A 20428-nucleotide genomic window follows, 5' to 3' on the forward strand; every position below is an offset into this window, starting at 1 on the left:
GAGGGGGTTCTGGCCAAAGCCCAAAATTAACAGCCACAACGTCAGTGTCTGTGGGAGGGGTTGCCAGGGGCATGCGGGTTCTGGGGCTCAAGGCCCTGCCGGTAAACCCATTTGAAGCAGGATGGCAAGAAGGTGACACCATCTTCCCCCGCTCACTGAAAGCCCCTGGCTGGGATTGCCTGGGGCAGACACAGGCTCGGACCAGCCCCAGCAATCCCAGTTTATCAGTGAGCCGGCTGAGGGCCCGGAGTTATCTCAGTGCCCAGCCTGAGACCTTGTGGGCAGCCTGTGGTCATGCTGGCATTCCAGGGGCCTTTTGGCATGTGGGGAATGTCCAGGAAAAGCCTCAGCCTTCGGTGAGGCTCAGAAAAGGGAAGTGTCCCTAGAGGGGGTGGGTGAGGGCGTGGGAGGTGGTGTCTGTAGGGAATGTCCCCTTTGGGGGAGGAGGATGGAGGGTTGGGATTCTGAGGATGGGGGAGCTGTAGCCAGCATCATGTCCCTCCTGTGTGACCAGCTCAGAGTGCCATGAAATTGGGGCTTGGGAGGGGAAGGGACACTGGCCTGGGAACCAGAGACCTGGGCTGGTCTGGCTCACAGTCGCTGGACCTCTGTGATCCGTGTCAAAAAACGAGAACACCAATTCCTGTCCTGCCCACTCACCACCAGGTGGGACCTGAACCCTGGCATCGCCAGCATTGGGAATGTCGGCCACTGACTCAGCCACTCTCTCAGAGACCTATTTGGGCCACCTGAGGCGGGTGCCTGGGCCACACGGAGGGGTCCTGGCAGTCTTCAGGGCAGCGGCTGTGGGGCTGAAGCCTCAAGGAACCACATCTCTGCATAGGAGGGCCAGGCTGCAGGGCCTCGGAGACAACCTAGTTGGGCGTGTTGGGGTCTGTGGGTCCCAGGTCCTGGCCTTACCGGGTCCCCACCGCGCTGTCAGCTCCCAGCCTCCTTCCCTCGTCTGCCTCTGGGCTTCTGTAAGTCTATGTGCTCCAAGGCCACCTCCTCCAGGCAGCCCTCAGACCCCCACCTCCGCCCAGTACCGATCTGCACCGTGGTCTCTGCAGTCTCCATCGTGACCTCAAACCTGGCTCGTCCTTGCTCCTAGCGAGGCTTGGGGTCGGGGTGTCCGAGGTGGGGGACATCCGGGGGGGTTAGGTGGCTGGCGCGGAGAGCCGGGGTTGTGAGGGGTGATGTCCTCAGGCGGCGGCGCTGCGGGGTGCGGCGAGGACACCGGTGGGGTGAGAGCAACGACGGGGCAGCAGCGGGGGCCGCAGCGCCGGGTCCCTCGGCCCGGGGCCCCTCCCGCGCGGAGCCAGGGGCGGGGCAGGGGGCGTGGCCTGGTGGCGCTGACGTCACCTCGCCTATAAAGTGTCCGGGGCGCCGCTAGCTGGGCTTTGTGGAGCGCTGCGGAGGGTGCGTGGAGGCCGCGGCCGGCGAACAAAGGAGCAGGGGCGCCGCCGCGGGGACCCGCCACCCACCTCCCGGGGCCGCGCAGCGGCCTCTCGTCTACTGCCACCATGACCGCCAACGGCACAGCCGAGGCGGTGCAGATCCAGTTCGGCCTCATCAACTGCGGCAACAAGTACCTGACGGCCGAGGCGTTCGGGTTTAAGGTGAACGCGTCTGCCAGCAGCCTGAAGAAGAAGCAGATCTGGACGCTGGAGCAGCCCCCTGACGAGGCGGGCAGCGCGGCCGTGTGCCTGCGCAGCCACCTAGGCCGCTACCTGGCGGCGGACAAGGACGGCAACGTGACCTGCGAGCGCGAGGTGCCCGGTCCTGACTGCCGTTTCCTCATCGTGGCTCACGACGACGGCCGCTGGTCGCTGCAGTCCGAGGCGCACCGGCGCTACTTCGGCGGCACCGAGGACCGCCTGTCCTGCTTCGCGCAGACGGTGTCCCCCGCCGAGAAGTGGAGCGTGCACATCGCCATGCACCCTCAGGTCAACATCTACAGCGTCACCCGTAAGCGCTACGCGCACCTGAGCGCGCGGCCGGCCGACGAGATCGCCGTGGACCGCGACGTGCCCTGGGGCGTCGACTCGCTCATCACCCTCGCCTTCCAGGACCAGCGCTACAGCGTGCAGACCGCCGACCACCGCTTCCTGCGCCACGACGGGCGCCTGGTGGCGCGCCCCGAGCCGGCCACTGGCTACACGCTGGAGTTCCGCTCCGGCAAGGTGGCCTTCCGCGACTGCGAGGGCCGTTACCTGGCGCCGTCGGGGCCCAGCGGCACGCTCAAGGCGGGCAAGGCCACCAAGGTGGGCAAGGACGAGCTCTTTGCCCTGGAGCAGAGCTGCGCCCAGGTCGTGCTGCAGGCGGCCAACGAGAGGAACGTGTCCACGCGCCAGGGTGAGTGGGGACGCTGCCCCCGCCTCTCCTGCTCCGTGCACAAAGCGCACCCCACCCGCGCCCCTCCAGCCTCCCGCCCTTTCTCGCTCGCGGCGCCGCTGCGGTCCAGAGCACTGCCCATTGCGCCCCCGCTAGGCACGCTGGCTACCCCGCCTGGAGGGGGCGAGGAGTGGGGCTTTGCCCATCCTCGGGTGCCGCTGCCCACCTCCCACCCCGGGCTGGGGTCATAGGCTCCCCTAGGCCCCGCGAAGTCGCAACCGTACGTGCACCCTCCTAACCCCCCCCCCCGGCCCAATCTTGGCTTTCCCCACGCGCGCTGATCCCTCGGATCGGCTGTCCCAGCTCCTGCGGAGTGGGAGCCCCTCACCCATTTCCTCTTGCGCCTCCCCCCGCCGGCAGTCCTGGAGCTCGGGGGTCCGAGGCAAGGGTCGCCACCCGCAAGGGCGCGCCTCCACCCCCACCGGCAGCCTTTCGCGGGCGAGATGGGGGAGGTTAGCCAGGCCTTTGATCCCGGCGGGGCGCGCCTCCACCTCCCCGTCTGCCCGGCCTTCCTCCACCTCCTCCCGCTGCCGGGCGGGGTCGGCCTCCGCTGGGGGTGGGGGGGCGCGCGGGGTGTCAGCCCTTCCCCCCAGCCCCTCCTCCCGCGTCTGCCCCGCGCTCGAGGCCGCGGCCTTTGTGAGCAGGGGGGCGGGTCGCCTCGACTGGGTCCTTCCTCGCCCCCTTTGTCCTGCTCCATCTCTGCAGATGGGAAAACCAGATGCGGCGGGGCGGGGGAGGGGATCGGCTTTTGCGGTTCACCTTGCAGAGGAGCCCCCCGCGCCGCCCCCGGGCCCAGGGCTCGGGTTCCGAGGTTCCCCAGGAGGCGGTCTCCCTCCTCGCGCCGCGGCCCGGGAACGGCGTGGCGCGGATGGCGGCCCTCCAGGCACCCCGCCCTTCGCCCGCCGCGCGCGTCTCCAGGCCGGTGCGCTGAGCTCCGCTCCGCGGGCGACTGAGGGCCGCTTCAGCGCGAGCCGGGAGACCCCAGGCCAGCTCCCTCGGGAAGCCCCTACCCTCTGGTGAACCCATGCCCTAGGGCGCTCGCCGGGAACAATTGACTGCAACTCGATCCATCCCCTCCGGGGCCTCCTGCAGGCACGGCTATTTGCGACCGGCCTGTGCGCCACTCTTTCCCTTCTTTCTCAGATTCTCCCCCAGGGGGTTTCTCTTCCTTTTGGCGTCCTCTTCCACTCCTGGCGGAGAAACTGTTCCTTGCTTGCAGAGGCCCCGCTGGAGGGAGGGGCGTGGGGGGATCTTTTTCCCTGGATAGGAAGTCGGACCCCAGGCCTTGGAGATGGCTGGACGGGAGCCCAGTTTGTGTCTCATCCCTCCTCTTGGAAGGAGCCCTCCTGACGGCCCCCCTCTTGGCTGTGGGCTCTGCAGGAGGGGGAAAGACCCCCCGTGGCAGTGGGGGTGAGGGTGGAGGCCTGGGTGGGGTAATGGCCATTTTGTGCCTGAAGTTTGCTACCTTAAGCCCCAGAGAGGTGAAGGTGCTTGTCATGGGTCACACAGCAAGTGACCACAAGGAAGCAGCATGCAGAAGTGGGTGCATTTGGCTCCAGAAACCCCTTTTCCTGTTTCCCACAGCGCATGGCGGACAGAGCTCCTCACCTGATCAGCAGGCATTGAGCCCTACTAAGGGGACCTGCTGAGCCATGAGTGAACCAGTGGGGTTCACGTTCCCTTGGGGACATTACGAAGTGTCAAGGAAAAGGCAGCGGGTACAGGTTATTAGATGGCTGAGTCCTTTCTGAGCAGGACATTTGAGCTGGCCTTAAGGATGAATAGAAGGTGGCAGGTATCGGCGGGGGGTGGGGGGGGCTGTGTGGACCAGCGTTGTAGGCTGTGGGTGTCGCCTGTGCAAAGGTCTTGTGGCAGGAAGGTACAGAGAAAGCCCAGTGTGGCTGGGAGGAAGCTTGTGAGGTCGGGGCCACAGGACCCTGGATGAGAGCTTAGTGCAGGGCTATGCTCCTTGCCTTGGGGTTGCAGCCACAGCCTCCCGTGGGTAAGAAGTCGCAGAAGTAGGTGGCCTTGGCCCTGGGGGCCAGGAAGGAGCAGAGAGCCTGAGGGTGTTTTTGGCAAGCCTGGGCAGATACTCCCCTCTCCTGAGAAGCTTGCTGGGGGCGTCTGGTGTGTGATTCAGGCTGATAGGGTGGGAGGAACCAGAAATTGCAGCCAGGAGAGGTGGTGGTGATGGCTCAGCTTGGAGTTGAAAGGGATGTGGAACGGCGCGGGGGTGGGGGTACTCGGGGGCCAAGGTTGGGGCTCCTCTGGCCTCAGATCTTGGGGTCCTTATCTCGTTTCTATGTCAGCCAACTCCCGGGGGGCTTTTGGGAACTGGAGTCTGCAGGGGTGGGCGTGGGGGGCGTGTCTGCAGAGGCCATTTTGGACGGGCCTGCGTGGCAAGGGGGAGGCGTCTGCTTCCGACACACATGCTGGGGAACGCCAGCCAGGAAGGGGAGGATCCGGACTTAGCTGGCAGGGGGGATGTGAATCATCTCTGCAGGCCTGCACGGGCGGGCCCGGTGGGGGCAGGGTGCTCCCCTTTGAAAAACGCTGCGCCCTGCTCTTCAGCCTCAGTTTCCCCATCTGTAAAGTGTGTATTCCAGGCCTCCTTGGGCTGGCCCAGAGCTGTCCTGGGCAGGGGCTTTCAGCCCTTCACACCAGAGGCTGGGTCAGCTGAGTGAGTGCTCCTTTGTCCTCCCGCCATGCCCCAGGCTCCTCCCTGCTCCCCAGGATCCACACCTACCCTGGCCCCGACCCTGGGCCATGCCTCACCACACTTCCTGTCTTCTCTCACATCTCTCACATCTGGGAGTCCTCTCCCGCCAGCCTGTGCTTGCATCTGGGGCTCCATGCCAGGGATAGGACCTGTCCTCCCTGCTGGCTTGGGACATGCCCTCTCCCAGCCACTCTGAGGAGGGCTGACTGAGGAAGGGCTCGTCAAGCTGGGCTTTGCAGGATGTGTAAGAGTTCTCCCCACGAGGCGCAGGGCATTCTGAGCCCAGGGAATGGCTTGTATAAGGATGCAGAGGCATTTGAAATGGCCAAGTAGTTGCAGGAATCGACTGGAAAGCGGGGTGGTAAGGTGAAGCCATAGAACATTCCAGGCCCCCTCCCCTAAATGAGATGGAGGGAGTGCCTGTTTTGAACAAGCCAGGGGCATCTGGGGACTGTTAAGGCCTGGGGGTGGTGATGGGGACTGGAGGGTGTGAGGCAACCAGGGGGTGCCCCTCTGAGCCACCACAGACAGAATGGTTCAGAAGGCCAGGCACACTGGCTCTTGCCTGTAATCCAAGCACTTTGGGAGGCCAAGGAGGGAAGATGGCTTCAGCTCAGGAGTTCAAGGCCAGCCTGGAAAACATGGCAAAACCTCTGTCTACAAAAAATACAAAAAATTAGCCAGGCATGGTGATGCACGCCTGTCGTCCCAGCTTCTCAGGAGGCTTAGATGGGAGGATCACTTGAGCCGGGGAGTTTGAGGCTGCAGTGAGCCGAGATCGTGCCACTGCACTCCAGCCTGGGCAACAGAACGAGACCCTGTCTTAAAAAAATTTTTTTGGCCTGGTGCGGTGGCTCATGCCTGTAATGCCAGCACTTTGGGAGTCCAAGGCGGGTGGATCACCTGGAGGTCGGGAGTTTGAGACCAGTCTGACCAACATGGAGAAACCCCATCTCTACTAAAAACACAAAAATTAGCCGGGCGTGGTGGCGCATGCCTGTAATCCCAGCTACTCTGGAGGCTGAGGCAGGAGAATCCCTTGAACCCGGGAGGCGGAAGTTGCAGTGAGCCGAGATGGCACCATTGCACTCCAGCCTGGGCAACAAGAGTGAAACTCCATCTCAAAAAAAAAAAAAAAAACAACAACCAAAACAAACAAACAAAAAACTGTAATTAAAATAATTAAAAGAAAAAAGTTAAAAAAAAAAAAGAGAGGATGGCTCAAAGGCTGGAAACAGGGAAGGCCACTGTGAGGGGAGGACAGGCAGGGCTAGACCTCTCTGGAAGGAGGAGGGAGAGGTACCCGTGGGCCCGGCACAGGAGACTCTTAATCTCCTGGCTCCCAGGGGGCTTCTGTGGGCCTGTGACTCAGGATTTCTGTGCCTCTGTTGATGAAAAGAAAAATCCTGAAGAAAACACTGTTCCCATAGTAACACAGCTCTAATTAGAGACTCCAAGGCCAAGCGAGGGCCTTGGAGCCAGGAGGGGCCCTGCTGTACTGGGGGGACGACTCCCCTTTCCCCTATCCCTCCCTGCTGGGGCGGGGCCTGATGTCTACTTGGCACCAGGCCCCTAAATCCTTTCAACATCCTGGAGGAGTGGAGAGGCTGGGCCCTTTTGACAGGTGGGGAAACTGAGGAAGGTTGCAGGGAAGGCACTCACCCAAGGGTGCCTGGCCCCCCGCGGTGGGTGCCTCACTGGCTGGCCTAAACCTTCGCATCAAACCAGTTCCAGGATTGAACGCAACAGGCTGATGGGGACTGAGTCGTGGTACAGATGGCGGCAGTTGCGTGGCCCTGGGCCCAGGAATGGCTGGGAAGCTCCCTTTCTTCTCTGGCTTGGGGGATGAGGTTAGTGTAAATTTCATGGAGTTGCCAGGAGGATTAAGGCCGATGTGCATTCACACGTGGCCCCGTGGCTGCCGCCAGTTAAGCCCTGCGCAGCCATTGGAAGTCTCATTGAGAAGGAGCCTCCCGGCTTCCTGCATTTGTTCCAGGCGGGCTGGTAAGCGCCCTGCTTATTTGCAAGGCTGTGTGAGGACGAGCCCTGTAAACCCTAGGACGAGGCTGTGCTAATGTGGTTTCTGTTCCACTGTCTCCCCTTCTCCTTTTGCCCCTCTTTCTGGGGAACCTGGAGCCCCTGATGCCCTCTGTTTTTTCCTGCTGCTGGGGTGGACCTAGAACCTCTCCCTCCATCCTTTCTGCTGCTGGGGTGGGCCTGCAGGAGGCTGTCCTCTTACCTGGTCCCTAACTTCCCTCCGATCAGCGGGGCTTCAGCGGAGCCCCGGCGCATTGGACAGGTGGTGCTCTGTGGCCGGCACAGGCCAGGGCCCAGGGTGCGGCCCCTGCCTGTAGGTAGACATGCAGGCCCTTCTGAGCAGAATGAGGGGGCGGTGAGGGCAGCTGTGCGGGTGTGGCTGGCCTGACGGCTCCCTGCAGCCCTGCGGCTTCTGTGCAGTGGGGGTGGGGCGGGCCAGACCTTTGCAGGGCCTCTTGGCTGGTGGAGGGCTGAGTGAGCAGACGCCCCAGCCCTCGTTGTGTTCCCTGGGGTGTGGCCTTAGGATGGTCCCGGCACCCTGGGGACCCAGCCCCTGCTCACCTTATCCTCCTCCCGTGCTTGGCTGGGGTGTGGTGGCTGAGCCAGCCCACCCAGTGGAGTCCCAGGCAGTGGATGCTCCGCGGAGGGCAGGGGGTGGGCTACCGGCTTAAGGGGGCCCAGGGAACCTGGGGGGTGGAGCCCAAGGGGTTCCAAGAAGGGGCAGGGCCAGGAGCCCATAGACAAGAGGGTGGGGCAGGGAAAGGGCGTGGCAAGAGGGCCACCCACCTCCGGTCCAGAGAGCCAGCCAGACCCTTACTTTCTCTTGCTGTGTGACCTTAGGCAAGGACATGCCACCACCAGCCTCAGTCTCCCTCTTTGTGAAGTGGGATGAAGATCCCCCACCTGTGGAGCAGATGTGGGGATGCATGGTTGGGTCAGGATGGAACAGGATGGGGAGGCCGGGCGTGGTGGCTTACCCCTGTAATCCCAGCACTTTGGGAGGCAAAGGTGGGAGGACTGCTTGAGTCCAGGAGTTTGGGCAACATAGCGAGACCACCCCCATCTCTACAAAATAATGTTAAAGTTAGCCAGGCGTAGTGGTGAGTGCCTGTGGTCCCACCTACTGGGGAGACTGAGGCAAGAGGATCCTTTGAGCCCAGGAGGTGGAGGCTGTAGAGAGCCATGCTTGGGCCACTTGCACTCCAGCCTGGGCAACAGAGCAAGACCCTATCTCTAAAAAAAAAATGGAATTGAGGATGTGTCCTCTGGGTGTGGGCTCTACCACCCACCAGCCTCCCTCTCCTGTGGGTGCTGCCTGCCACCCACCGCTGAGGTCCCTGCAGCATCAAGGTGCCCAAACGAAGACACTCTCCAGCTCTGAGCCAGGCACCCATACAGAGCCCGGCAGACGCCTCTGCTGCTGCAGTTCTTAGAATCCAGAGCGCGTGGGGAATGTGAATTTGTGCTGCTGGAGCCAAACATCCCACCTCCAGGTTTTAGCTGGAGGAATCCATGCGGATATGCAAAGCAATGTAGTTATAATGAATAGCAATTGTGGGCCGGGCGCAGTGGCTCATACCTGTAATCCCAGCACTTTGGGAGGCTGAGGTGGGTGGATCACCTGAGGTCAGGAGTTTGAGACCGGCCTGGCCAACATAATGAAACTCCGTCTCTACTAAAAATACAAAAAAATTAGCCGGGCATAGTGGCGGGTGCCTGTAATCCCAGCTACTCAGGAGGCTGAGGCAGGAGAATCACTTGAACCCAGGAGGCAGAGGTTTCAGTGAGGCGAGATCGTGCCATTGCACTCCAGCCCGGGAGACACAGCGAGACTCTCTTTCTCAAAAAAAGAATAGCAGCTGCGCTATAGCTTAGGGGAGCAAAACCCGAAAGCCACCTTAAGTTTCCCGATGATAGAGATCCTTGGGGTCCTATCCTGAGACAGAGTCTTGCTCTGTCGCCCAGGCTGGAGTGCAGTGGCGGATCTCAGCTTACTGCAGCCTCCGCCTCCTGGGTTCAAGCAATTCTCCTGCGTCAGCCTCCCGAGCAGCTGGGATTACAGGCGCCCGGCACCACCCCCAGCTAATTTTTTTTTTTTTTTTTTTGAGACAGAGTCTCGCATTGTCACCCAGGCTGGAGTGCAGTGGCGCGATCTTGGCTCACTGCAAGCTCCACCTCCCGGGTTCACGCCATTCTCCTGCCTCAGCCTCCCGAGTAGCGGGGACTACAGGCGCCCGACACCGTGCCTGGCTAATTTTTTTTTTTTGTATTATTAATAGAGACGGGTTTCACCGTGTTAGGATGATCTCGATCTCCTGACCTCGTGATCCGCCTGCCTCGGCCTCCCAAAGTGCTGGGATTACAGGCATGAGCCACCTTGCCTGGTCCTTTTTTTTGTATTTTTAGTAGAGATGAGGTTTCACCATGTTGGCCAGGCTGGTCTCAAACTCCTGACCTCATGATCCGCCCGCCTCGGCCTCCCAAAGTGCTGGGATTACAGGCGTGGGCCACTGCGCCCGGCCAGTCCCATTCTACTTTTTAGGGACATGGAATCATGTAAAGATGCCATACAGAAAACGGTATGCAAATCCAGAGACAGAGGACATCTGTGCATGTTTCTTTCTTTCTTCCTTTTTTTTTTTTTTTTTTTTTTTTTTGAGATGGAGTCTTGCTCTGTCGCCCAGGCTGGAGTGCAGTGGTGCAATCTCAGCTCACTGCAACCTCTGCCTCCCAGGTTCAAGTGATTCTCCTGCCTCAGACTTCCAAGTAGCTGGGATTACAGGCGTGCCCCACCGCGCCATGGTGAAACAGGGTTTCACCATGTTGGCAAGGCTGGTCTTGAACTCATGACCTCAGGTGATCCACCCGCCTCAGCTTCCCAAAGTGCTGGGATTACAGGCGTGAGCTGCCGTGGCAACCCGCATGCTTCTTATGTATAAGAAAAAAACAGCTAGAAAGTTGTGGGTTCACTGGCTGGGCACATGGTGGCTTGTGTCTGTAACCTCAGCACTTTGGGAGGCTGAGTTAGGAGGATCATGTGAGGCCGGGAGCTCAAGACCATCCTAGGCAACATAGCCAGACCCTGTCTGTACCAAATAGAAAAAAAAATTAACTTGATGTGGTGGTGTGTGCCTGTAGTCTCAGCTATTTGGGAGGCTGAGGTGGGAGGATCACTTGAGCCCAGGAAGTCGAGGCTACAGTGAGCTATGATGGTGCCACTGCACTCCAACCTGGGCAACAGAGCAAGACCCTGAATCAAAAAGAAAGAAAGATGTATTTGCCAACACAGGGGTGTTCTGCAGTGGGGTGGGAAGGGGACGTGTAGGACTTCATAGTTTCCTTTTTTTTGTTTTAGAGACAGGGTTTAAAAAAAATTTTTTTTTTTTTTTTGAGGCGGAATTTCATTCTTGTTGCCCAGGCTGGAGTGATCTTGGCTCACTGCCATCTCCGCCTCCCAGGTTGAAGTGATTCTCCTGCCTCAGCCTCAAGCAATTTTGTATTTTTAGTAGAGACGGGGTGACTCCATGTTGGTCAGGCTGGTCTCAAACTCCCGACCTCGGGTGATCCGCCTGCCTTGGCCTCCCAAAGTGCTGGGATTACAGGTGTGAGCCACTGTGCCCGGCCCTTTTTTTTTTTTTTTTTAAGAAGTAGGGTCTTGCTAAGTTGTCCAGGCTGGTCTTGAACTCCTGGTCTCAAATGATCCTCCTGACTTGGCCTCCCAAAATGCTGGGATTGCAGGAGATATGAGCCACCGCACCCGGCCCTTTTATAAGTTTTCTAAAGGAAAGGAACATGTACCATCATATTTTATTTTAATTTTTACATAGAAGCAGGAACAATAGCATGAACCCCCAGACACGGCCCCCCAAGATGCGCTGTTCCGCTGTGCTGCAGCCCCATTTGTCCTTTTCTATACCATTTTTGGTTGTATTTGAAGCAAATCCCTGACATCAGGGCATTGCATCCCAAAATACTTCCATCTGTGTTTCTAAAAAAACGAGGCCATTTTCTTATGTAACCACAACGTGATCAACAGTAATCAATGCTTAACATCTAATTCTGGGCCACGTTAAGACCCTCCTGATTGGCTCAAGAATGTCTTTTGTGCAGTTGGTTTCTTGATTCTTTTTGTTTTTTTGAGACAGGGTCTCACTCTGTCACCCAGGCTGGAGTGCAGTGGTGCAATCACGGCTCACTGCAGCCTCAACCTCCTGCCTCAGCTATCCTCCTGCCTCAGCCTCCCAAGTAGCTGGGACCACAGGTTTGCACCACCACTCCCAGCTAATTAAAAAAAGTAATTTGTAGAGACGGGGGTGGGGTGGGGGTCTTGCTATGTTGCCCAAGCTGGTCTCAAACTCCTAGACTCAAACAATCATCCTGCCTTGGCCTCCCAAAGTGTTGTGATCACAGGCATGAGCCCCTATCCCTGGCCCCTATTATTTCTCTAACTGGGGAAAGTCATGTGGGAACAGATGTAGCTTGCCTTGGCCTCTGACCGGCCCTGCCTGCGTTCCTGGGTGCTCTCTGCTGCCTCTCATGTGTGCCACTGTGGGGACTCGGCCGCCCACCCCACCCCGTGGTGTTACCTTGCGTGTGTAGTTCTGTGAGCTCAGGGCTGTGGTCTGCCAGAACTAGGGGGCGTGGGGCCCCAGTACCAGCCCAAGGCCTCCTCTCTGCAGGTATGGACCTGTCTGCCAATCAGGATGAGGAGACCGACCAGGAGACCTTCCAGCTGGAGATCGACCGCGACACCAAAAAGTGTGCCTTCCGTACCCACACGGGCAAGTACTGGACGCTGACGGCCACCGGGGGCGTGCAGTCCACCGCCTCCAGCAAGTGAGTGCCTCGCTCCCACCTGTCACCGCCCCCACCACCTTGCCTGGGCTACCCCGCCTGACCCTGTCCCGCCATCCCCCAGGAATGCCAGCTGCTACTTCGACATCGAGTGGCGTGACCGGCGCATCACACTGAGGGCGTCCAATGGCAAGTTTGTGACCTCCAAGAAGAATGGGCAGCTGGCCGCCTCGGTGGAGACAGCAGGTAACACTAATGCCCCAGTTCCCTGGAGCCGTCCTGGAGTCCTGGAGGGTCTGGCCATGCCGTGGTCACTTGGTAGCCCCAGCCAAGGCCTGCTGTGTGCTGGGCATCCCCCCGGACTGGCCCCGCACTGTCCTACCCTGGGGCTGACTGCTGTGTGACCCCCGCTCCTGGCCCTCCCTCTCTGGTCACCCCAGCCTCCACCCCACTCCCTGCCAGGAGGCTCACTGACTCCCCTCTTTCTGGGACAGGGGACTCAGAGCTCTTCCTCATGAAGCTCATCAACCGCCCCATCATCGTGTTCCGCGGGGAGCACGGCTTCATTGGCTGCCGCAAGGTCACGGGCACCCTGGACGCCAACCGCTCCAGCTATGACGTCTTCCAGCTGGAGTTCAACGATGGCGCCTACAACATCAAAGGCAGGTTCTCCTGTGGGCAGCTGCTGGGCAGGGAACCCCTCGGTTGGGGCTGGGGTCAGTGCTGCGGGGAGCGCCCTCTGCATCCACACTGGACCCTGGCTTGGCTCAGGGCCATTCCGGGCCCTAAAGGGACAGGTGTCCGATGGCCACCAGGGGCTCTGGGATGCAAGCAGCCCCTTTCCCTCTTGTCTGTGTGGTTGGGGGGACTTACCTTGCCCACCTGACAGAGAGGTGTGTGGAGGGGAGAGCAGGGAGGGGAAGGAGAGCAGGGAAGGGGAGGGAGGAGAGCAGGGGAGGGGAGAGCCGGGAAGGAGAGGAGAGCAGGGGTGGGGAGGTTCTGGAAAGGGTGTGCAGGGGAGGACACGCCTCGGTTATGGGACTGGGGCCCCTTCCCAGGAGGACCCCCAACAATCCAGAGGTGCCTGTTAGGATTCAGAACATGGTTTTTTTGTTTGTTTTTTTGAGACTCACTCCCTCACCCTGGCTGGAGTGCAGTGGCGTTATCTCGGCTCACTGCAACCTCTGCCTCCTGGGTTCAAGTGATTCTCCTGCCTCAGCCTCCCAAGTAGCTGGGATTACGGGTGTGCGCCACCACACCTGGCTAATTTTTATATTTTTAAAATTTATTATTTATTTATTTTGAGACAGAGTCTTGTTCTGTCACCCAGTCTGGAGTGCAGTGGCGTTATCTCGGCTCTCTGCAACCTCTGCCTCCTGGGTTCAAGCGATTCTCCTGCCTCAGCCTCCCGAGTAGCTGGGACTGTGTGTGGGAGCCACCATGCCTGGCTAATTTTTTTGTATTTTTCATAGAGACGGGTTTCACCATGTTGGCCAGGCTGGTCTTGAATTCGTGGCCTCAAGTGATCCGCCCACCTCAACCTCCCACAGTGCTGGGTTTATAGGTGTGAGCCACCACACCCGGCTAATTGTTTTGTATTTTTAGTAGAGACGGAGCTTCACTATGTTGGCCAGGCTGGCTCGAACTCCTGACCTCAAGTGATCCGCCCACCTCAGCCTCCCAGAGTGCTGGGATTACAGGCGTGAGCCACTGCGGCCGAGCAGAACACGTTCTAGGACCCTTGTTCATGTGTCCATCACGGACAGGAGGACGTGCGGGCCATAGGGACCCTGGCTCATTCCGGAGCCGGGACTGGAGGGTGGGGCGTCACCCTTGGGAACACCCGTGCCCACCCTCCGCTGCCCAGGGTGGGGGTGGGGAGCCAGGCTTTGGGCCCCACTTGATAAAGTCCCCTCCCCAGACTCCACAGGCAAATACTGGACGGTGGGCAGTGACTCCGCGGTCACCAGCAGCGGCGACACTCCTGTGGACTTCTTCTTCGAGTTCTGCGACTATAACAAGGTGGCCATCAAGGTGGGCGGGCGCTACCTGAAGGGCGACCACGCAGGCGTCCTGAAGGCCTCGGCGGAAACCGTGGACCCCGCCTCGCTCTGGGAGTACTAGGGCCGGCCCGCCCTTCCCCGCCCCTGCCCACGTGGCGGCTCCTGCCAACCCTCCCTGCTAACCCCTTCTCCTCCAGATGGGCTCCAGGGCGGGAGGCAAGCCCCCTTGCCTTTCAAACTGGAAACCCCAGAGAAAACGGTGCCCCCACCTGTCGCCCCTATGGACTCCCCACTCTCCCCTCCGCCCGGGTTCCCTACTCCCCTCGGGTCAGCGGCTGCGGCCTGGCCCTGGGAGGGATTTCAGATGCCCCTGCCCTCTTGTGTGCCACGGGGTGAGTCTGGCACCTCTTTCTTCTGACCTCAGACGGCTCTGAGCCTTATTTCTCTGGAAGCGGCTAAGGGACGGTTGGAGGCTGGGAGCCCTGGGCGTGTAGTGTAACTGGAATCTTTTGCCTCTCCCAGCCACCTCCTCCCAGCCCCCCAGGAGCTGGGCACATGTCCCAAGCCTGTCAGTGGCCCTCCCTGGTGCACTGTCCCCGAAACCCCTGCTTGGGAAGGGAAGCTGTCGGGTGGGCTAGGACTGACCCTTGGTGTTTTTTTGGGTGGTGGCTGGAAACAGCCCCTCTCCCACGTGGCAGAAGCTCAGCCTGGCTCCCTTCCCCGGAGCGGCAGGGCGTGACGGCCACAGGGTCTGCCCCCTGCGCGTTCTGCCAAGGTGGTGGTGGGGCTGGTAGGGGTGTGGGGGCCGTCTTCCTCCTGTCTCTTTCCTTTCACCCTAGCCTGACTGGAAGCAGAAAATGACCAAATCAGTATTTTTTTTAATGAAATATTATTGCTGGAGGCGTCCCAGGCAAGCCTGGCTGTAGTAGCGAGTGATCTGGCGGGGGGCGTCTCAGCACCCTCCCCCAGGGGGTGCATCTCAGCCCCCTCTTTCCGTCCTTCCCGTCCAGCCGCAGCCCTGGGCCTGGGCTGCCGACACCTGGGCCAGAGCCCCTGCTGTGATTGGTGCTCCCTGGGCCTCCTGGGTGGATGAAGCCAGGCGTCGCCCCCTCCGGGAGCCCTGGGGTGAGCCGCCGGGGCCCCCCTGCTGCCAGCCTCCCCCATCCCTAACATGCATCTCACTCTGGGTGTCTTGGTCTTTTATTTTTTGTAAGTGTCATTTGTATAACTCTAAACGCCCATGATAGTAGCTTCAAACTGGAAATAGCGAAATAAAATAACTCAGTCTGCAGCCCCAGGCCGGCCTGTGTGTGTCTTGGGGCTGAGGTGGGTGGGAGGGCTGGCGGGACAGGTAGGCGCCCTGGCTCCCCAGCTCAGTGCTGGGAGTGTGCAGTGGGAGGGGGGCCGCGGCTCCAGTGGGTGCTCCGGAGCTCGTGGGCCCAGCACACCTCCTTAAGCGGGGGATGGAGCGCTGGGAGGGGGTGGACTGTGGCCCATGGGACCCCCCAGAGCCATTAGGAGGAGTTCTGTGGTGAGAAGTGGCTGTGGCTCCTCGTAGGCTACGTCCACCATGGGGGGGACCTCGGGGGTGTCTGGGGGTGGCACGCTGGATGTTGAGAAGGCGCAGCCCAGGGAACACTCAAACCAGGAGACCCCACATTATCCTCTAGTTGACATGTGCCCTTCGACTACGGGACGTGGTGGTAGGGGCAGCTCCGCCCCCACACTGCGAGGATCCGGGCCTTCCACGTCCCCAGACACAGCAGGTTGGGGTGCCCCTGGGGCTGGGAGATGCTGCCCTGGGCCCCTCAGGGGGCGGCCGTGGTAGGATGGACCGGGCCGAGCGTGCAGACCCTGGGCAGGTGCCTACATCGGAACCAGCAGCCCTGGGGATATCTGGCATATCAGAGGCTGAGGACTGTTTCCAGACTTTACCAAGGCCACAGTCAGGGCGACCTGGGTTCTGAGCCTCCCTTTGCATCCTAGGCTGTAGGGACAGGGGCTGGGCAGAGGCTCGCGGACCTCGTGCAGCTTCATTCACTCCCAGGTGCCCCTAAGGATAGCAGCTGCGCGAAGACTGAGGGGAGGAGCAGTAAGGCGCAGCCTGGAGCGGAGGGACCTGGCGCCCAGTCATTGTGCGCTGGGAAGGCGGTGATGGCGACGGAATTTGGGACACGCGGGGCGTCCCGGGGGCAGCCAGGGCACTGGAGGCCGAAGCCCCCTGTTCCCCCGCATCCTCCCCACCGTCGGCAGCAGAGCAAGCGCTTATTGGCTGCTGATGACGCAACTGGGAGGGCTGCGCTGTGATAGGTGGTCCCTGGGGGGGGGGAGGGCGGAAGTCTTGAGATTGGCAGGGGCAGGTGGCTGCTGCAGAGGGAAGTCGGGGTCCCCTCAGCGAGGTTCCGGCGGCCACCCCTCTCCCCTCCCCCATGAAAGCCAGGCTGGAAGCCAGAAAAATCCCAGTGACTGGAAGGGACAGATTAATCCTCCGGAACCAAACTCTTTGAGACCTGGGGAGGAGGGTGGGAGGCACTGGGAAGGGGGATTGGGGGGAGCCTGGCTCATTTCCACCCATGGAGCTGACCTAGAATGACCCTAAGGTCCCCGGAGCCACCAGCTGATTCTGAATTCCATTCATTCTGCAAAATTTGGCGCCTACCACGTGGCCGAGATTCCCGAGGCTGCAGCCAATGAGCAGCATAGTCCGATGGGGGAGGCTGGAAGGGCCGTTCACGAGATCTGTCGGGAGGAATCGGTAGGAGCTGCCCAACTGAAAGGGACGGGGGAATAACCCGGGGCGAGGGACCTGCCCAGGCCCTGCCCTCTGGGGGGGAAGTCAGGCCAGGGGCCGGGGGCATCTCTGGGGTCCCAGGTGAGATGCGGGTCGAGGGAGCCAGGCCACGGTTCTCCAGACTCGCGTGGAGGCCACGAGCGTCTTCTGGAGGAGCGGGCACTGCGCGGACCGGCAGACTCTGGGGTGCTCGGACTCCCCATCTCCTGACCTTTTCCTACCTTCAGGTCCCTCCTGTCAGGACAGGTTCTGGGGCTCGCCGGGGCAGGGAGCCAGGGCAGAGGGTGCAGTTTCCGCTCCTGCCTGAGTCACCTTCGCTTTCTCAGCGATTCTTCATTCACAAGGGCGCAGCCCATCACACGCACTCACACACTTGTGAACTTGCACGCACACACACATATGGACCTGTGCAAAGAGCCCCATGCACAGGCAGGTACACGTGCATGTAGGCGTGCACACAGACACGCACAGATGCAGGCAGACCAACTCCCAGGAATCTGTCTCCAGCCTACAGGGATTCAGCGCACTCAGGGTACCAGCCTCTGTCCCGTGCACCCCCATTCCCGGCAGTTCTCCCAGGTGGGTCAGGGGCCACTAGGGACCCCATACCCCGAGGGTGGCTCCTCCATTAAGCCTGCCATGGGGTTGGGAGTGAAAGAGTCCCACCTCCCATTGCTCAGAAGGGGACACTGAGGCTTGAGAGTCCCCAGTGAGTCAAGGCAAGTGCAGCCAGGGCTCCAAGATCCTTGTTGGGATTCACTGTGATCCCCAAAGATCACGACTTAAGGGAAAACATTCAATTAAACTTGTTAGAGCAAAGAAAGGAGAGACTGGGCTGGGAGCAGTGGCTAATGCCTATATAGTTCAGCTACTCAGGAGGCCCAGGTGTGAGGATTGCTTGAGTCCAGGAGGCTGAGGCTGCAGTGAGCTATGATGGCACCACCCACTGCACTCCAGCCTGGGTGACAAAGCAAGACCCTGTCTCAAAAAAAAAAAAAAAAAAAAAAAAAAAAGGAAAAAGAGGCCGGGCACAGTGGCTCACACCTGTAATCTACTAAAAATAAAAAAATTAGCCAGACATGGTGGTGGGTGCCTGTAATCTCAGCTACTTGGGAGGCTGGGGCAGGAGAATCGCTTGAACCCAGGAGGCGGAGGTTGTGTGAGCCGAGATTACACCACTGCACTCCAGCCTGGGCGACAGAGTGAGACTCTGTCTCCAAAAAATAATAATAATAATAAAAAAATAAAAAGAAAAAAGAAAGAAAGGAGAGACTGAGCTATATTGCCCAGTCCAGGCATGTGGGCAGTCTGGGGGACAGTGGGGCATACTCTGTGTCTCAGGGTCCCAGCCCTGGGTGCCCCCACTGCTGTCTGCTGTGACCTCCTCAGGAGGCCTCATTGGGAGGGACCCTGAGTCCTGCGGGGGGCTATGGAGCTGTCACCAGCCCCAGGAGAACTCAGGCAAGTCCCTCTGGTGGGCGAGGCCTCTGAGCTTCCCAGTGTGTCTCCACGGGACCCCCCCCTCCAGACCTTCTGCCCCAGCTCAGCCTCTTCCAATTCATTATCAGGGGGTGGGGGAGGGGACAGGAAGCCCCAGACCCAGCTGGGCCCCATTTCCTCCAGGGCCACAGTGGCCTCTCCCAGAGTCACGAGGATGGGGGCTGATCTCACTCTTTTTTTTTTTTTTGAGATGGAGTCTTACTCTGTCGCTTTTTTTTTTTTTTTTTTTGAGACGGAGTCTCACTCTGTCGCCCAGGCTGGAGCGCAGTGGCGTGATCTCGGCTCACTGCAATCTCCACCTCCCACGTTCAAGCGATTCTCCTGCCTCAGCCTCCTGAGTAGCTGGGACTACAGGTGCGCGCCACCGCATCTAATTTTTGTATTTTTTAGTAGAGATGGGGCTTCACCATATTAGCCTCCCAAAGTGCTGGGATTACAGGCATGAGCCACCGTGCCCGGCCTTGACTTCACTCTTTTAAAAAAGTCAAATACTTGGTGCTTGAAATCCCAGCACTTTGGGAGGCTGAGGCAGGAGAACTGCTTGAGCTCAGGAGTTTGAGACCAGCCTGGGCAACATGGTGAGACTCCTGTCTCTGTAAAAACTAGAAAAATTAGTCAGGCATGGTGGTGTGTGTCTGTCGTCCCAGCTGCTCAGGAGGCTGAGGTAGGAGGATGGTTTGATCCTGGAAGGTTGAGACTGCAGTGAGCTGTGATTCCACCACTGCAGTCCAGCCTGGGCCGCAGAGCGAGACTCTCTCTCAAAAATAAATAAAATAAAATAAAAAGTCTAAAACTTTTCTTTCAAACGACGGCTTTTGGGGCTCATAAGGTGCGTGAAGATGGAAAGGGGGCCCGGCAGTGCCCATTTCGGCTCCCTTGGGACGCCGGCTTCCCTGAAGACCCCTGAGCAATGGTCAGCTGGGTGCCTGGTCTCCCTGAACGGGCTGTGGGCAACAAGGTTGTCTGGATGGGGGAGGGGCTCTGAGACCCTTGGGGGCAGCAGAGGGAGAAGGGAACAGAGGGGGTCTCCCAGGCAGAGAGGCCTGGAGGGGTGGGGCGGGGCAGGGCATTTGGCGTGAAACCCAAGCCCCTTAACGGGGCCCTAGCTTAAACCGGGAGGAGGGGCCTCTGTGATGTGCAAATAATTAGCACAAAAGCCTTCACTGTGCTCCCCTCCTCATCCCAGGACCCAGGTCTGACCCTCAGGAGGGGAGGAGGTGAGCAAGGGGGGAACCCACCTTCCAGGGAACCCCCAGATAGTGCCAGGCACCAGGCAAGTGCTCTAAAAGGCTTTACTAATATTACTGTTATTTGAAGAAACTAAGCTAATAAATAAATAGGGTATAAAATCAAAGGGTACCCACAGATATAAACAAAAATCCACAGCTAAACCGGCCCCAGCCCTCTTTACTTTGGAGGTAACTGTGTTAATGGTTTTTTACACCCCTCTGGAAATTTTTTTTTTTTTTTTTTTTTTGGGAAGGAGTCTGGCTCTGTCGCCCAGGCAGTGCAGTAGCATGATCTCGGCTCACTGCAACTTCCACGTCCTGGGTTAAAACGATTCTCCTGCCTCAACCGCCTGAGTAGCTGGGACTATAGGGGCGCACCACCATGCCCGGCTAATTTTTTTTTTTTTTTTTTTTTTTTTTTTGAGCTGGAGTCTTGCTCTGTCGCCCAGGTGGGAGTGCAGTGGCGCAATCTCGGCTCACTTGCAAGCTCTGCCTCCCGGGTTCACGCCATTCTCCTGCCTCAGCCTCCTGAGTGGGTGGGACTACAGGCTCCAGCCACCATGCCCGGCTAATTTTTTGTATTTCTTTTTTAATAGAGATGGGGTTTCACCGTGTTCGCCAGGATGGTCTCGATCTCCCTTTTTTTTTTTTTTTTTTTTGAGACGGAGTCTCGCTCTGTCGCCCAGGCTGGAGTGCAGTGGCATGATCGCGACTCACTGCAAACTCCACCTCCCGGGTTCACGCCATTCTCCCGCCTCAGCCTCCCGAGTAGCTGGGACTACAGGCGCCCACCACCACACCCGGCTATTTTTTTGTATTTTTAGTAGAGACAAGGGTTTCACCATGTTAGCCAGGATGGTCTCGATCTCCTGACCTCGTGATCCTCCTGCCTCGGCCTCCCAAAGTGCTGGGATTACAGGAGTGAGCCACCGCGCCCGGACTCTTGTTTTTTTTTTTTTTT

The 20428-nt window shown here is 59.3% G+C and overlaps 1 protein-coding gene across 2 annotated transcripts; it reads left to right on the top strand.

The window, feature by feature from the left end:
- The first annotated feature begins 1362 nt into the window (after window positions 1–1362).
- FSCN1 (fascin actin-bundling protein 1) lies at window positions 1363–15238 on the top strand. Of its 2 annotated transcripts, XM_008973179.4 has the most exons (5): window positions 1363–2355; window positions 11830–11986; window positions 12069–12190; window positions 12439–12606; window positions 13866–15238. In XM_008973179.4, the coding sequence occupies exons 1-5, from the start codon at window positions 1524–1526 to the stop codon at window positions 14066–14068; spliced, it is 1482 nt and encodes a 493-aa protein (XP_008971427.2). In that variant the 5' UTR covers window positions 1363–1523; the 3' UTR covers window positions 14069–15238. The 2 variants fall into 2 exon arrangements, with proteins under 2 accessions (XP_008971427.2, XP_063461683.1); XM_063605613.1 differs by having other exon boundaries at window positions 1386–2355; window positions 12439–15238.
- Window positions 15239–20428: the final 5190 nt, after the last annotated feature.

The sequence above is a fragment of the Pan paniscus genome, chromosome 6, assembly GCF_029289425.2.
Source record: "Pan paniscus chromosome 6, NHGRI_mPanPan1-v2.0_pri, whole genome shotgun sequence".
Taxonomy (NCBI): Eukaryota; Metazoa; Chordata; class Mammalia; order Primates; family Hominidae; genus Pan; species Pan paniscus.

What these genes read in the sequence shown, in the direction of transcription:
- FSCN1 (XM_063605613.1), top strand. Translation starts at nt 1,524, where the DNA reads ATGACCGCCAACGGCACAGCCGAGGCGGTGCAGATCCAGTTCGGCCTC. An exon ending in CAGTCCACCGCCTCCAGCAA is followed by an intron (nt 11,987 to 12,068) that starts GTGAGTGCCTCG and finishes GCCATCCCCCAG; the next exon opens with GAATGCCAGCTGCTACTTCG. An exon ending in CGCCTCGGTGGAGACAGCAG is followed by an intron (nt 12,191 to 12,438) that starts GTAACACTAATG and finishes TTTCTGGGACAG; the next exon opens with GGGACTCAGAGCTCTTCCTC.